Source organism: Ambystoma mexicanum, chromosome 6q (assembly GCF_040938575.1).
Source record: "Ambystoma mexicanum isolate Mex_15411 chromosome 6q, UKY_AmexF1_1, whole genome shotgun sequence".
NCBI lineage: Eukaryota > Metazoa > Chordata > Amphibia > Caudata > Ambystomatidae > Ambystoma > Ambystoma mexicanum.
In genome coordinates this window covers 182,319,709-182,336,959 of record NC_090937.1, presented here as the reverse complement: position 1 = coordinate 182,336,959, position 17,251 = coordinate 182,319,709, and the positions used below count along the sequence as shown (strand labels likewise).

At 49.0% G+C, this 17,251-nt stretch overlaps 1 protein-coding gene across 3 annotated transcripts in view; it reads right to left on the bottom strand.

Annotated features, from left to right (window-relative positions):
- Positions 1 to 17,251, bottom strand: part of ELP1 (elongator acetyltransferase complex subunit 1) — a 2,667,893-nt gene that overhangs the window by 188,930 nt on the left and 2,461,712 nt on the right. For all 3 annotated transcript variants that reach the window (XM_069630608.1, XM_069630606.1, XM_069630607.1), the window contains one exon: positions 2,253 to 2,380. In XM_069630608.1, coding sequence (XP_069486709.1) covers positions 2,253 to 2,380 — 128 coding nt within the window. The remainder of the gene's footprint in view (positions 1 to 2,252; positions 2,381 to 17,251) is intronic.

The following is a 17,251-nucleotide window of genomic DNA, read 5'->3' as shown; positions in this document are numbered from 1 at the left end:
GACCAGGTGTATAACATAAAGGACCCTGGGCAGGTGAAAGACAGGACCCTGGCCTCCTGAATGAGGAAACAATCCCTCTCGACTGGGTGTGGGAGTCCTAGGAAGAAGTATAGCACCCATCCTAACCCGAAGGACAGTGGCAGTTGTGAGGACCTCAATTCCTGCCCCTCCCTCCCAATGCCAGCATGTATCTTAGCAGTACACCTATATCTCAAGCCATGCTTTTCCTAGAGAGACATGTTTCTTCTGGGATGCTTCCTCGAATTAGAAGAATGAGAAGAATGAGAATCATGATATAGCAACCAGCATTTGTGATAAAGCTAAAAACCGACCACCAACAATACACACCACAGCATTTCATGTTCAGCAGTGCGAAGTCGAAGATCTACAGAGAAAGAGGAGCGACAATAATGCGCTACAGACCGAAGAAACGTGCGGGGCAGTCGAACAACAGGCATGCGCTTCGACCAGCAAGTTCTCTATATCGCCAGGAAACAAGTTGGGGCAACACCAACCACACCCCCACCCCATGAAACTTGCCTTAGGAGCACCCGAAAACCATTCCCCAGAACACAAACATGATCAGTTGTCTTCCTGGGATACCGTTACTGATCCTGACACACCCGTGTAGGAAAACTGAAGAATCAAAGTCATAAGTAGCGGGTTAAGCACAATCTGCCCCGGGTGGAGAAAAAAAGAGACAAATTGGCCAGGGACAGACATCCAATGACAGAAGGGGGATGGGAAAAATCAGGGGACAAATATGGATTACCGGGGTGAGATCAGAGGTGGAGGATGTGGACAACCAAAAAAACAGGTGAAGGGAGGAAAGAGCAGAGAAGTATGCAGGCGATTTCAGGAGAAGGTGAGGTATTGGCTATAGTGTGGAAGTGGTACTGCATTGTGAGTGTGTGTAGTTGTGTGGCAAGTGTGATAAGAGTAAGAATTACTGTCAGGTTTATTCTACTGAGTGGAAGGAGGGTGATGTAGTAGTAGAAGATAGAGAGCCCTTGAGCCACCCGGGTCAATGGTGTGTGGTACAAATCTAATAAAGTAAAAAAGGTTAGTAGTAGTGTGGAGGAGGAGCAAATAGTATTGTGGAGGAGGAAGTAGTATTGTGAAAGAGGAGGAAGTAGTTTTGTGAAAGAGGAGGAAGTAGTATTGTGAAAGAGGAGGAGGTAGTGCCGGGAAGGGAGTAGTGCAGGTAAGGGAGTAGTGCGTTTGAGGGAGTAGTTGTGTGGGGGAGGAAGTAGTTGGGCGGGGGAGGGAGTAGTTGCGAAGGGGAGGGAGTAGTTGCGAAGGGGAGGGAGTAGTTGCGAAGGGGAGGGAGTAGTTGCGAAGGGGAGGGAGTAGTTGCGAAGGGGAGGGAGTAGTTGCGAAGGGGAGGGAGTAGTTGCGAAGGGGAGGGAGTAGTTGCGATGGGGACGGAGTAGTTGTGAAGGGGAGGGAGTATTTACGAAGGGAAGGGAATAGTTGTGAAGGAGATGCAGTAGTTGTGCGGAGGAGGGAGTGGTTGTGCAGGGGAGGGAGCAGTTGTGCAGGGTGGGGGTAGATGTGCACGGGAGGGAGTGTGGATGGCATCAGAGGGACAGAGAAGAGGGGACAGACGAAAGGCGGGTACAATAGAGGGAGTGTAGAAAGAGAGATAAGGGAGAGAAGATTGTGAGCATGCAAGGGAATGTCGAATCAACCAGGGTGTCTGCAAGGCACAAATTTCACATCCTTCTAGGCCACTAGCAACTGTTAGAGCAAGGAAAGTTAGGAAGCCCTCGTGGCATTTAGAGAGATATGGCTGTTAGATTACCATCTCAGCTAATTTAGTGATTAGCATACTGAGGGATAAACAGGCACTATATACCAACTTGGGGCTAAGGAAATCTGGGTTGGGCTGGAGGTACTTTGAGGCGACATCATTAAATGGGCCCCAGAGGCCCTCCCCCTCTATCAATACAAATTCTTGAACCACCTCAGAGACTTGGAGTGATTCTTGTGCCATCTGTGACACTTAGGAGGGGATAATCCTGTAATGCATCTCCAAGATGTATAACGGGTAGTGCCAGAAACACACACACTCACATCTTACTGCACTATTCAAGCTAACGATCAGGGTTACACACCTGAGTGAATAGAAATCAAAAGAAAGGAGAGGGTTAGGCTGAAAACAAAAATGGGAACTTAGGGAAGCAGCGGGATGGGAACATGTCTTGAGAATCAGTTTAGTATGTTTGTATATGTGTTTAATGTAGACATACTTCTTAGTTTCTCAACTGTATTGATATGTTCGCTGAGGGCCTCCAAAAGTGCCACATCTTCCAATGGGCTTCCTTCCTTCAAGCTGTGCCTCTTGCGTTCTGCTTTGCGGCGATTCTTTGAAGACCTCCTGAAATATATGGAAAATGTTGATGTGGTTAGCATCCTTGAATCAAATTATAGAGTATCAGCTTAAGGAACAGGGCTTTCCAAGAAAGTATAGCTTACGTTGCTACCTGGAAAAGGTCTACCTTGAATAGAAAGACAAACCTCTGAAAACAAGTAAAATAAAAAATGTACCATCTTCTCTAAAATGAGATAGAAGTGAATCACTGTTTTTGCAGCAGTCTATTCAATGCTATGGATTAATTCATAATGTGTATTTTTCTTTTGCACCCCCTATTATATGAACGGTCAAATCAGCTAAAATAAATCATGAACCACTTCACAACTTTAGAATTATTTTTAAGCTATAGGAACACCAGGGGGCCTTGGCAAACTTCAAATGGATGCAGACAACAACCAGATTCAACATGGTTACCTCCTGCTTGGTTTGACGACCCAAACGCTGCCAGGGAGCGGGCCGCCACCTGAAGGACCGAGCGCTGCGGGCAAGCTGGGTGAATCTATGCCCCTGCTTGGGGAATACTGGGGCATGGTTTGTCCCATGACAGAATGGGTGCCTTACCCAACCTCTTTGACTGACCCCAAGATGGCTGCCTCCCCCCTCTCCCCTGAGATGGCCCGGATGGACGCTAAGAGTTCCTCGATCGGCAAGACTCTTTCTGGAGACCTTCCTGCATACCCTCCTTCTCTTCTCTCTATTGGTCCTGGTGAGGCTATTATAATTTGAAGGCTGGTGGGACAGACAATAAATAGATGAGGAGGTGGAGACAGGAGTTGTGGGCCTGAACAAGAGGACTGCCCACCACCTCTCACCCAAGGACATTACGCTGCGCTTTGTCCCACAGCCTGGATAACCTTTTATTGCTGAGATACCCCCTCAGCCATCCTCTGTTTTTTGGCTCTATGTGGGACTATGTGGAGCACGCTGCACCGCCGTGTGAGGTAGCGACCTGAAGACACATTAGGGGACTGCCACAGTCGGAAAAAAGGGGCGTCATACTGGATCCCAGCCACCTAAAATGGATACATTTGCAACACCGCTAGGGCAGAGGCAGATTGCTGAGAAGGCGTCCAATCTCCCCTTGGAGGTGGGGGTCCAGCCATGCCTGGAGGATAGAAGGTACAGAGGAAGGCTCCATGGAGGTCTTTCTTGAGCAATGGTTGCAGGGTCTATCGCAGTGGTTCACGATGGAGCGTGCTCAGACTCCTGTCACAGAAGTCACCACCGGGATCCAGGGCCAGACCCGTTGTGCGCTCCTACAGATGGCAAGGCAAAAAGGCCCAATCTATGTGGACAATACTTTGGTCATGCTATTCCAGGATTATACGAAAAAGGTGCAACGACAGCAGGAAGACTTTTGAAACTAAACACACACTGCGAGGTCATGAGATACAATATATGCTGTTGTATCCGGCTAGGCTTAAGATCATCTGTGGCGACTGTCATTGGTTCAGAAACTCCCCAGAGGAGGCGTGGGACTGGTGGGAGAGGGAGGGCAGCTGGATCACAAAGACTCGCAATAAAGGGACAGATAACAAAAGGTACCCGAATTCGACAAAAGGATGCTACAAATGCCCACAGAGAGGAGAAGCTGGGGGTACGCAACAGAGGAGCTGAGAAGACCAAGGTAGCGGAAGACGGCACTATGCAGTTTGCTGGAAAGGAAGGGGATGTATTGGTGGGTGATGGGGATGGATTGGTGGGTGAGGGGGTGGTGATGCTTCGTCAGAGGACACGCATTCTAGACTGGATGACGGGGAGGGTCCCACTCATGTATTGATGGGGGTACAAATGTAATTCTAGCATGCTGAGGTTGGGTTATAGATCACTGAAGGTGGGTTAGATGGCGGAGTGGGCTATATTGGTGATTTTTTCTTCTTACTGATTATTTGAAGAATTTGCATATATGTTGGCCTAGAGGTTGCTTTTCCCCCTGCTTGTGTGTCGACTAGGTTTCTTCCTATGGGATCGCCACAGTTGACACACACAGACTGCTGGCATTGTTCTCTTTTGTGACGTTGGATTAAGTCACTTGTGCTGGGTTTGAGTTTTGGGTTGGATAGCATGGTTAATTGGTTTTGGGATACATGGAGACACGGATCGAAACTGACACTTATGGATGGGAACTTGTCATTCCACACTGAAAAACAGTGCAAGGTTGGGGTCTAGGAGTGTTTCCACACTTAAGAAATGATAATTTACTCACCATAGAGACTAACATACTCCCAGTCCAAAGTTCCTTTTCCTCCATGCTGTCTGGGCATCCTTCGCTAGGGAAACAGAACCTTTTTCACCAGAAAAAATGGTCTTCCCCTTTACATTTAAATGCGTGCGGAGCGCGGCCCTGTGAGCATGCACTCCCTTAACTCCGCCCACCGGCGCCACTCCTCAGTTCCTTTTGATGCATTGATAATATTATGATTGCCTAATGACACAGATGTTACGGGGGAGGATGGTGGGATGTATGGAGGAAAGGGGACTATGGACTAGGAGTACTTTAGTCACTACAGTGAGTAACTTATAATTACTCCTACATCCCGTCCCCCTTCCTCCATACTGTATGGGCGATTACAACGGAATGCAGCCCTGGGGAGGAGAGTTCCCCTCTAAGAAAACAAGTTTTTGAAAACTGCCTGGCCAAATGCTGCGTCCGACCGGGCGCTGTCATCCAAGCAGTGGTTTTTGCAAAAGGCCGGTGGGGAAGCCCAAGGAGCTGCCTTGCTGATTGTCTGCCCTGGGACATGTCTTTGGAAAGCCACAGACGTGGTCTTGGCTCTGATGGCGTGGGCGTGCATGTTTGCCCTGTGCTGCGCTCATATGCCTCTTTGATGGCCATAACCATCCACCTTGCTATGGAAGCCTTGGAGGCTTGACAGCCTGGTTTTGACCCGCCAAAAGTGATGAACGAGGCATATGATTTATGGAAGCTCTTTGTCCTGTCAAGATAAAATCTTAGAGCACGCCTGACATCCAGACAGTGCAGTGCCCTCTGAGCCTCATCCGTTGGGTCCACAAAGAATGTTGGGAGTATTATCTCCGCGTTAATGTGAAAGGAGGAAACAACCTGAGGGAGAAAGGGAGGATGTATCCTAAGCACCACCTTGTCCCGGTGGAATGTTGTATGGGGCTCTGAAGCCACCAGAGCCAGAATTTCACTGATACGGTGTGCTGATGTAAGGTCAAGCAGTAGGGCAGTCTTAAAAGTAACCAGCCTGATGTCTGCTGATGCCATGTGTTCGAAGAGTTTGTGTGCCATGGTGCCCAGCACCATGTTAAGGTCCTAGACCGGGTGTGGACGTTTGACAGGAGGATATAATCTGGTCAGACCCGCCAAGTGCCTTTTAACCACCGGATTGGAGGAGGAGAAGATGCCGTCTCCGGAGTTCTTGTAGGCCCATATGGCCGCCAGATACGTATGGCAAGGGGTCTAACCTGCACCCCTGAGTGAGCCAGATGCGCCGAGAAGGATATGACATCGTCTAGTGAGCATGCCATCGGATTGATCTTTTTTGTCTTGGTCCAGTGACAGAACCTTGTCCACTTGCTACTGTATTGACTCTGCTTCTTGCCCCTTGTATGACAGCCAGGTTGCCCTGTGACTAGTGTAGGTGTTTCAAAGCAACCTGTTCAGGGACCACGCTGCCAGGGCTACCTTCTGCAGAGCTGGCTAAACCACTGTGCCCCCCTGCTGGGCGAGAAAGTTGGCTGGACCCAACAGGAAGTGTATTGGAGGCTGCGCCGACAGTCGGAGGAGTTCCGAGAACCAAGGTCTTGCCAGCACCATGGCGTTATCAATATGAGTTGAAGGCTCTGTGACTCCCTGACCGTGTAGATGACCCTGTGGATCAGGGGAGTGGAGGGAAAGGCGTATGCATTCAAGTCGTTACACAGAATCTGCAACACGTCCCCCAGAGATCAATTGTCTTGCCCCAGCCAGGAAGCAAACTGGTGGCACCTCCTGTTGCTCATGGTGGCGAATAGGTCTACCTGAGGGTGGCCCCACCTGTCGAAGTTCCCCCTCAGGACCTCTTCGTTCAAATGTGTAAAAAAATCATGGTGGCAAGAGTAAAGACAGAAACAAGGGTTCACAGTTCAAGGCCGTTTATTAAACTGTAAATGCAGGGTGGAAAAACGCCTAACTTAAACCTAAATTAAGATGGGAGCAAGCTTCGACCATAAAATGAAAAATAAGGCAGTCCTTGTGGCGTCTTGTCAAAGTAAAAGGCCTATACAAAAAAAAGAAATTAGTATTGCCAAATCCTTACAACTAATTACAAAAAGATTGTAGGATAGGGTTTTCAAAAAAGAAAGAAGTGTTTACAAAGTCAGGATGTAACTGCCAGGGGTCTCCCTTCCCCATGTTTTGAGCACGGGACAAAGTGGATCTCCTGAGCACAGCACACAATCAAGCTTTCCCAGCACGAGCCAACTGTTCCGTACCAGCTATCAGGTTTGTTGATGGTTAAGTCTCTTTGCAATAGAAAGTCTTTTGCCTTTGAGGGCCTGATGTATTCAACAACAAACAAACAAAGAGTTCCTTTCCAAATGGGCTTTGGGTGATGACTTTTCACCTCTGGATCTCCCTCGGACAGGCTAGGACCCAAACGACAAAGGGGACAATTCACTTCCTCTGGTCTTACAATACTTCTTGCTTTTACAAATCTTAATGTCTTTTTAAACAGTTCCTCAGGGTTCACCCCTGTGTGTCGGCCTCCCTCTGCCGGGTTCACTCTGGCCACTTTTTGCAAAACAGTTCATAGTGGACACCCCTCTGTCGGATTCACTCTGATCAACACACTATTCATAGGTACTTCAGGCCTCGCCCCTTTTTGTGAGCACCCCTCTGCCGGGTTCACTCTTGCCAACTTTTACCAAACAGTTCACTATGGACATCCCCCGGTCGGGTTCACGTTTGCCAACCTTTATGACACATTGTTCATGCGCTAATTTCACCACTCGGGATTCATCTCCCTTTCCTTAACAATCATCTGTAGGTCAAAGACTTTCGACGGTACACAGGATTTTACAAGACCCCTGTATGACCACTTTGACCTCTTTTCACCTCTTCCAAAGGCCTCCTGGTTATGGTAGTTTCTACCATCGGGTAATTTCCCAGAGTTTCCTGCGTGAGCACCCACGTGGTGCCGGACTCCTCTGTTGCTGGTATTCCCCCTTTTTCATCAATAGTTTCTTTAAACCTTTCAAAGTTCAAATTAGTCTTTGGCTACTTTTCGTTCAACACAGTTTGTTTTTTTATCGACTCTCCCCTCGACTCAACGGCTGTGATGAACTGCTTGTCTTTCTTTCTCTTTGGAGTCAAGGTTGGTACCACAGAGATAAGCGTCTCTCCCCAACTTGGTAATCAGCAGAGGAGGGTCTCCTGCACCGTTGACATCTGCTGCAACAAACACAGGCTATTGTTCACAGTCTTATGATTCCTTCGGCAGAGGTTTCATGGGCCTTGGTCGGAAAGGGAAAGGTAGCTTCTCTCCTTGTCACCCTCTCGGTATGCACCGTCTTTCTCCTCCTCCTGAACTGCCGTGCTAAATTAGCTCCCACGTCATGTGGTCTGCCTTGCTTGTCCTGTGCTCTTTTGCTCTACCATTTATTCCTGTGGGGAAGGGAAAGGGCCATCAGGTGTGTGTGATTCTGGTCAATTGCCCGACTTGGCCTGACCCTTGTATTGGGACATGTCAGGTAAACAGCTCTGGTGTTAGTCCATTCTCTTTTGTGTTGTGCAGAAGTGTTTCTGTCGGCAAAGGGGGGGCAGTGTTAAGGAATATCCTACATGGTAGGATGGGGAAAAGGTGTTGAAAAAAGGGGTATACCGCGTCTCCCCCATTGGTGTCGCACTCCCCAAGGACCCCCCATCCAGGTGATCCTCCATCACTTGTCCACCCCCAGGAACTGGATCCAATAGCGATGGCCGTGACCTGGCCACCTGGACGACAGATCCGCGGGGACTAGCCAGGGAGATACCTTCAAGTTTCTCACAACTGCCACTCGTAGTTGTCGATCCCCAGCCTGCCGAGCCTGACCGCCCCCAAGTTGAATTCCCCCGGAAGGTGGACAGCTGACAAGTGAAAGTTGTTTGACAGTGCCCACTCCCAGATGTCGATGGAGAGCCTGCAGAGCGGAGGGGACCTGGTACCTCCCTGCTTGTTGATGTAAAACATGCAAGTGGAGCTGTCTGTCTGAATGCAGACTGAATTGCTGTTGACAATGGGTAGGAACGCCTTGAGGGCAAGCCAGATGGCCATCATCTCGAGCCAGTTGATGTGTTCCAGCTGTTCCTGCCATGACCATACTCAATGGACACTGTGGTTGTCCAATGTAGCTCCCCATCCCTCTAGGGACGAGTCTCTGGTAATGGTGATCTCTGGAAAAGGCTGCCTGAATGGCTTGCCAGCTAACAGGTTGATCTCTGCACTCCACCACATCAGGTCCTGTTGGAGGTGCTGCGGTATATGGACTAGAGCTGTCTGGGATCTTGTCACCTTATTCCAAGAGCCTGAGAAATGTAGCTGCAGCCTCCTCATTGTGAGCCTTGTGTATGGCAAACCCAGAGACAAGCTGCCATTAGTCCGAGCAGATGCTGGTACCACCATGCTGAGGTCACTGGTCTGCTGAGAAAATGCCTCGTGGCCTTCCCGATTGCTGTGATCTTGCCTGGCGAGGGGAAGATCCTCTCCACCCTCATATCCCAAAATAGCCCCAGGGATTTCAAGGAATGAGTGGGTAGTAACTGCGACTTCTTGAGGTTGATAGAGAACACCAGATCGTATAGCATGTGCATAAGGGCTGAAGGTGTGCAATGTACTGCCTCAGGTGACTTTTCTCAAACTAGCCAGTCGTCGAGGTATGAATAAAGGTGGTGGCCCTCCGCCCTGTGAAGGGCTGCTACCGAGTTCATTAGCCTTGTAAAGACCCCCAGGACCGAATTGTGGCCAAAAGGGAGGACCTTGTATCGAAAGTGAAAGACCATGATCCTGGACCTTAGGAAGGAACGATGGGGCTCCCAAATCGGGCCGTGCAGGTAGACATCCTTCTGATCCACAGAGCACATCCAGTCTCCCCCACACAGCGTCTCCGCAATGATTGCTGGAGTAACCATCTTGAACTTTTGAAGGGGAAGGGAAAGGTTCAAGGAAGAAAGGTCCAGAACAACTCTCAGGTCAGCCTGGTTCTTTTTCTGTACGGAGAATATCTGGGAATAGAAGCCCATACCTCATTGTGAAGCTTGAACCTCCTCCACCCACCTCACTCACAATGAGCGAGTGGATTTCTGCCAGAAGAGTTGCCGTAACAATCTGTCGGAGTGGAGGGGAGGAAAGAGGAAATGGAGATATTGGCAAACGGAAGCCAGAGGAAACTACAGAGACGATCTAGGGGTCCACGAACCTTGCTTGCCAGGAATGGATGTGAAGGGCAAGCCTACCCCCCACCGGAGACTTGTGGTTCTGGATTGACCCATTACAGTTTTTTAGCCTCTGAGGCTGGCACCTGGGAGGGGGACTGGATAAAACCCTTGTGAGAAGATTTGTGCTGCTTGCGCATGTTCTGGCTAGGGAACCTGTCGGGCAGTCTAGAGCATCGCTCCTGAAGCCACCAAAGGTACGACCCCAGTCAGAGTGTTGGTGACTCTGGCTATGGGACCTGGGCACAGATTTTGTCAAGATTGACAAGGATTTAGCTGTAGTGAGCTATTTTTCTTTTTGTCAAGTTCCTCTTTTATGGTCGAGTGAAACGAGTCCCCCCTCAAATGGCAGGTCAAGAATGCACTCCTGCACATCAGGGTTAAACTTGGTCGCCTTAAGCCAAGCCGTTCTTCTCATGTTAGTGGCGAAGCAGATCACTCTGCCCGCTGTGTCCATTTGTGCCACTGTGGACTCCATGATATTCTGGAACACTATTTTCGCCTCTGCCAACCCTGCCCTGAATTGCACCTAACTATATAATCTAACCAGACCCCTAGTTCTTGGCCTATTTGACGACAGTCTGACTGACCTTGAACTCTACCATCATGTTAAAAGCCCTACTCATAACCTGGGGAATACGTTGGATTTAATCTTTTCAAAGAAATCTTTATTAACGATGCAGTCAGTGGAACCTATAGCATGGTCAGACCATTTCTTCATCTTGTGTAGACTGGAAGATGTGAAAAAACCCACAAAAATGTCAGTAGATAAAATATGGCAGCGCTCTTGACGAACGGTCGACAACCAAAGCCTGGTTACCTCGATTTGAGCAAAGTGATGTAGTGACTCAGGGCCATCACTATCACTTCTATGTCAGTCGTACTTAGAGGCTGCCAACATAGCTGCCCCCTATGATTGATTCAACCTCACAGACTACCACCAGAACCTTGGTTTACAGACCTCTTGAAAGAGGCCTCCTTAACCTACGGCAGGCTGAACTCAAGTGGTGGAAAACATATGATCCTATCCTTAAACTACAATATAAAGCATGCTCTGCCACATACACTGCTAAAATCAAAGCTGAAAACATTTTGTATCACACCACCAATATTGAGTCCTCCTTATCCCAGCCTAAGGCTTGCTTCTGAGCTATTAAGGCTCTTGACTCATCAGAGAGATTGGTTGACACTGCCACCCATACCCAAGAGCTATGTTATGCCTTATCGCAATATTTTATTAGTAACATTGATACCATCCGGCAAAACATCTCCATAACAGTTATTGTAGGCTTACTCACCGACAACGCCTCGCCCCCTCCGGCTACCACAGCTCTTTCCGAGGCTAGGAATTGGGCTACTTTTCCTAGTTTCTCAGAAGAGACAGTCCTGGCAGCGATTCTTAAAATTAAATCTTGTTGCGCCTTCGGATGGCATTCCTCTAAGAGTCATGAAAAACATTGCACCGAATCTGCTTTCAGAGATTACGGGGGCCATTAATGACTCGCTCCAATCGGGATTGGTCCCGCGGAAATTGAAGGCAGCCAGGATAATTCCTCTCCTGAAGAAGCCATACCTGGATCCTACTATTCTATCTAATTTCTGTCCCATTTCACTTCTGTCTCTTCTGTCTAAACTTCTAGAATCACTGGTGTCTCCTTTGCTGTCTATTGTTCTTGAATCTTCAAATCTCATTGATACTGCTCAATCTGGCTTTCGTCCTGGTATGGGCACGGAGAGCGTTCTGGTCGCTGTCCAGGATGACATGGCCAGGCTGGTGGATGCAGGTGGAGTGGGAGCCCTGATTTTGTTAGATCTTTTAGCAGCTTTCGACACAGTCGACCACTCCATTCTGTTATCCCACCTTGCCCAACTTGATATATCAGGGCAGGCACTAGCCTGGTTCACGTCATTCCTGGCAGATCACAACCAGACCCTCTCCATGCCCCCCCTTTCTCTCTACTCTTTGTCACCTCAGTTTTGGAGTGCCGCAAGGCTCTTCCCTATATCTCATTTTGTTTAACATCTATATTTGGGCCCTTGTTTGTTTCATCTGCTCCTTCTGCGTCAGATGCTACTTGTACGCAGACGACACTCAGATTCTGATCCGGCTAGACCTTGATCCGGCTGATGTGTCGTCATGCCTGCGGGAGTGTCTGACAGCCGTTGGAGATTGGATGAACTGCAATTGGCTCAAATTAAATGGAGTTAAAACTGAGGTGATGGTGGTGGGCTTCCCCCACAGTGCTACCTTTGGGGTGTCTTCCTTTTGGCCTTCATCTCTAAGCTCTCTTCCAAGCCAGGTAAGTAAAGTGAAAAATCTGGGTGTTGTGCTTTCTGCATCACTCTCTATTGACAAACAGGTCACTGCATGCAGTGTGCCAGGTTGGTCATCTCCAATTGAAAAGTCTTAGGAAGGTACTACCCTTGATCCCTGCTTCACTGCGTCCACCGATAGTAGCAGCCATGGTTATATCACGGCTAGACTATTGCAACTCCTTGTATCTAGCCCAACCTAAGGGTTTGACCCAACGGTCCAGAATCTAGCCGCTCGGGTGGCAACTGGCACGCCCCTTTGGTGCACACATCTCCCCCGTGCTTCGGACTCTCCACTGGCTTCTTGTGGCCCAGCGGGTCGAATTTAAGGCACTATGTATAGTGCATCGTGCCCTTCATAATCGGGGCGTTGAATATCTTCAAGCCAAATTCGCCCGCTACTACCCTACTCGTAGTCTTCGCTCTGCCACAGCCGAACAACTTGTAGTGCCAAGATACAAACGGTCTCGAAATTGGTGGCCGGGCTTTTTCCATTGCTGCAGCAACTCTATGGAATGACCTTCCGCTTTCATACAGAAAACATCCAATTATCAGGCTTTTAGAAGACTTGTGAAAGCCCACTTATTTTAGGCTTGTCCTGTAGTGACCTCTATCTCCTCTCTCAAAGCGCCAAGATACTTTTGGGTGACTGTGCACTCTAGAAATTATTATAACATAACTAACTATGCACAGGGAGCTCCAGAAGAAAGCCTGCAATCTCCCTCCAAAGCTTTTGGTTCACTGCTGCAAACATAGTCCACATGTTGGCCTGGCGTAGGTGGAGAGTGGCATTAGAGTATATCTTTTTGCCATATGACTCCAACACCTTTTCCTCCTTCCCTAGGAGAACTAATGTGGGGGCAGATTGTTAGGCAGAAACCTGTGCAGTTCCCTCTGGGACCACTGCAAAAGATTTAGGATGACAGGTGTTTGGCAGTAAACCCACTTGGTAGTAGTCTGTACCACACAGATTCACTTGGTAGCTGTGGCTGAGCAGTCAGACTTCCCTCAAGAAGAGTTAGGCAGTATACAGAGTATTCACAATAGGTCAAGAGAACACAGTAGAACAAGTAAACACTGACCAGGGCTTGGTGTAAAAGAGATATAATTATTTATTTAAAACCACATCTAGAAAAACACACAGGCACTAATAGTAAGCAATTCAAAAACACGGTCACTAAAAGATATACACTCCCTTAAAAGAATATTAGACAAGTCTTAAGTAAAGCCCCACTTATTTTCAGACAGCGGTGAGCGTTTAACGTAGATGGCACTCTAATAATTTGTTTTAAGAAGGGAGAGAAGAGCAGAGAACAAGTTGAAACAGATCCCAACACTTTTACCAGAACATAACAAGAGAGGAAGGCAGAGTAAAACCGTGAAGTGAGAGTTCAAGAGGTTGGATCCACTTTCAGAGGATCCAAACGAAATGTGTCCAAGATCACACGGTTGCAGTGCACAAGTCTTGTAAAGGTTCAAAAAGGAGTTGGACCAAAGAAAGGGACCAGTTAGAGAGTCAAGGTGGCCAGCACAGTCCAGAAGGTTAAGGAGTTATTATTACCTTGTTGCAATCTTTAGAAAGGGAGGCCTGGCAGACACGGTACCTTAAAGTGGTGAGAACGCTCCAGCGGGGGCAGTTGTTCCTGGCAGCGGATGCAAGTTGGTGCTTCGTCCGGGGGAAGAGAGGATCTTGTCGTGGAGGAAGACAGGAGTCCGTTGCACTGCCAGGGAAGAAACCAGCCGCTGAGTTTCTCAGGTACAAGGAGCGGTCCGGTGATTTGCGGTTCAGTGGTGAGTGGCTATCGGGCTGCCTGGGTGCTTGGCACGGGCAGTTCGACCACAAACCAGGCTGGGGTGCGAAGAAAGAAAGGAAAACTGGTTGTGCCCACCAGTCAGGGGAAGAAGCCTCTCCAGCCGGGAGATCTTCTCTGTCGTCGGGAAGTAGTGAGTCGGTTCTGCAGGGCTCCACCGGTGGTGTCGTCGTGGTAGGTCGGCTCAGCTTCTCCCTCGTCGGATTCTCAGGTCCTGTGGCGACTTCTGCAGTTCCAGTACCCAAAGCCCTGCTTTTATGCAGCATACCCCCATTCACTCAGCCTAGCTGTCAATCAAACATGCTAAGTGGTGAGCCAGCCGGCTCACCACTTGGGCCAATCACACAAGAGTGCGACTTGAGTTACCAAGGTAACTCAGTCCAGGGTGCCTAAACCCCCTCCCATACCCCCTGTGGTACCCAGACAGAGTGGCACCACTTTTGGAGGCTTCTGTGGAGAATCCCACCAAAAAGTGGAACAAAGGGCTCGGCTTGGGTTGGAGTCACAGAAGAGAACACAAACACCATTTTAGAATCGAGTCTTGGCAAAAAATACCAACCGGAGAATTAATATTAATTAAATAAACCGGCGGTATGTTCGAGGCTATGAGAATTAAATAATTAAAGTTGGTAGCCTCGAACAATGGGAAAATCCCATAGGAAAATATTCGCGGTCGAATCTAAAAAGTAGTTTCCACTGCCACCAGCCAAAACTCGATCAGGGGGACGGAGACGTGCTCCCTCGACTAACAGACCCCGGCGCAATCGAATTGCCCTGACCAGTACGTCCACAATATGATGGTTTGTACTGGTTTCTGTTAATAATTTGGGACTAGTAAAGCCAATGGTGACTTTACATGCCCTGGGAGACATAGTCAGTCACAGGGTATGGAGTCTATGGTGGGGTGTCACTATGACACCCCTGTGTTACTGCACGGAGGGTGCTGTGTAACACACATAGGAAAAACACATGAGACCCTACGGAGTAAAGGATCCCATAGCCCATAAAACACATTACCAATCAAAGGACTACCATGAATCATGTCCAAGAGTGGGAGAAAAAGAGTCTCACTCTTGGCAGGAGGAAAAAAACAAACTCCAGAAATCCAGCAAGCTGCTGAGTGACTCACTAGGTTAGGAAATTCAGCCTAAAGAGAGAATTCTCCCTAACACAGATGAAGAAGCCTGCGGTTTAGAGTAAATGGAGGCCACAGCTATAACAGAAGAATGAGGTTGGGGGTGCACTGATAGTTTGAGTGAGCCCCTTTCCGCCTACCTATACTTGGCACCAAGATGCTTATTCGTAGCTTGTGTGGAATGCGGCTTTAGCCAGCCCTTTTTGGCAAGGGATTTTACATCTTTTTGTAGATGGATGCTAGCTCTTGTGGACGGTTGCTTGGTAAACACCTCAACCAAGAACCCCGCCTCAGGTTGTTCAACTTGTGGCTGTGGGATCCCCAGGTACTTGGCCACACCTGCAAGCCCATTGCAGAAAGCCTTAGCTGAGGAGGGAGTATCCCGATCCTCCTCCTAGTCCGTGTCACCCGCTGTATCCTTCAGGTCAGGAGCTGCTGGTGGTGTGCGGGGCGTGGGCCCCTGTGGCATGGTGACGGGGCGGGGCCACCGTGACTGGTGTGAGCGCAGGAACCAGGGGCTGAACTGGGACCACGGTCTGGACCACCGGCGGAGCCTGAGGTGGTACAGGAGGGAGCATGTCCTTGATGACACCCCGAGGATGGTGCCCATCTGAGGCAATTTCATGAGAGTAAGGAACTTTTCAAAGAACCTTTCCTTGCATGCTGGCAAAGGGCTTGGCTGTGTAGGTGCCAGACCCTGTGGCTGCTGTGCTCTTGCCGGTCCTTGTCACACTCAGCTGGGGTCTGTGTACTGCCCCTGTGACGATGTGGTTGGGTATGAGGTGGACCAGGCAATTGGCATTGCCAGTCCCATCTCGACATGCCTTCCCATGCCTGCTCTCTCGATTGAGACGGCTCTGGGTGCGCCGCCATTTTGTCTGACCTGGTGGCCATTTTATCATGCCATATGTCACGTTCCTGCTGCGTGGTGCCTGGTGAACTGGCTCCAGTCTCCGCCTGCCTGCTCAGAAGCGAAGGCTTGGACCTTCCCTGCACCTCAGGTAGAGACCTGGGAGGCGCTGTGCCCTCTGCCATTACGCCGTTAGTGCTACTGCTGCGTATAGGCACCCCTTCAGGAGCGAGCCCAATGTTAGAGCAGAACCCCTCCGGGAGGACCCCGTTACTAGAGCCTTGCGGCCCCTCAGTGGTGGAATCGAGTGGATGATGAGACCCATCAGCCTGTTGGGTTGGCCGGTAGCTCTCGAGGCCTCTGTACCCTTGCTGGTTTTAGGACCTTAAGGACTCTGTTAGGGAGAATTCTCAGAAATGTGCTAATTCCCTCCACCTTAAGAGACCCCCAGCCACTTTGCTGGATTTTGAGGACTTGATTTTCTTACCCTGGAGAGAGTGAGACCCTTTATCCCACTCATGTATCTTAATGTGATTTCTGAGCTTTGTATTTCTTTTTGGTTGTGGAGTCTGACAAACTCCATAGGCATCATCTTTTACATTGTGTCACATAGCACCTTCAGTGCAGTGGCACAGGGAAGTCTTTTAGATTTCCCAAAGGTTTAAATACCTTCTCTGGGATAAACTACTGTTTCCAAGAGCAGTAAAGTGAAATTGACTTTACTTACATTTGTAACTTTCTAGACCCAGCACCCACTATCTTACAATAGAGTGCTGGAGGGGTTATCTAGTATCCCCTTTGTATAACATTTCATGTAACATGTTTATGTTAACCTTTTCTCACCGAATGGCTGATGGCAGTGATTTCGTTTTAACTACCATGGTGTGCATTTACTGCGGGCTGCGCTCGCAGCTGCAGTAAAGCACTCAAAGGTGCCATTTTTGTCAAATTGGCATGAGTCTTTTTTCACCATTTCTCTGTGGAAAGGTCCTTCTTGAGATTTACTCCACGCGCCAAACCAGGTTTGGTCCCATTGTTCGCTTTGCCTTAGGCGGGATTCACGAGTGAAGCCCGCCTCTGGCTCCAGTGTGTCTGGGGTAGGCAGGAAGTGAGGGAGGTGCCCGAAACTCCCTGTGCTTAGTCTCCTAGGTGACTCAAATGCACTCTGTAGTAATTAGCCGGCTGACAGCTTAGCTGTCAGTCACCCAGCAGGGTGGCTGTCCTTGCCAGACAATCAGGATTAGCTTCCTCTGAGTCAGTTGACTCGGTTTTGAAATCCCCCTTGTCCTCCTCACCTGATATACTTGTTTCTGGCGACGGGATCTTCCTTCTCATCCTGGCAATAACC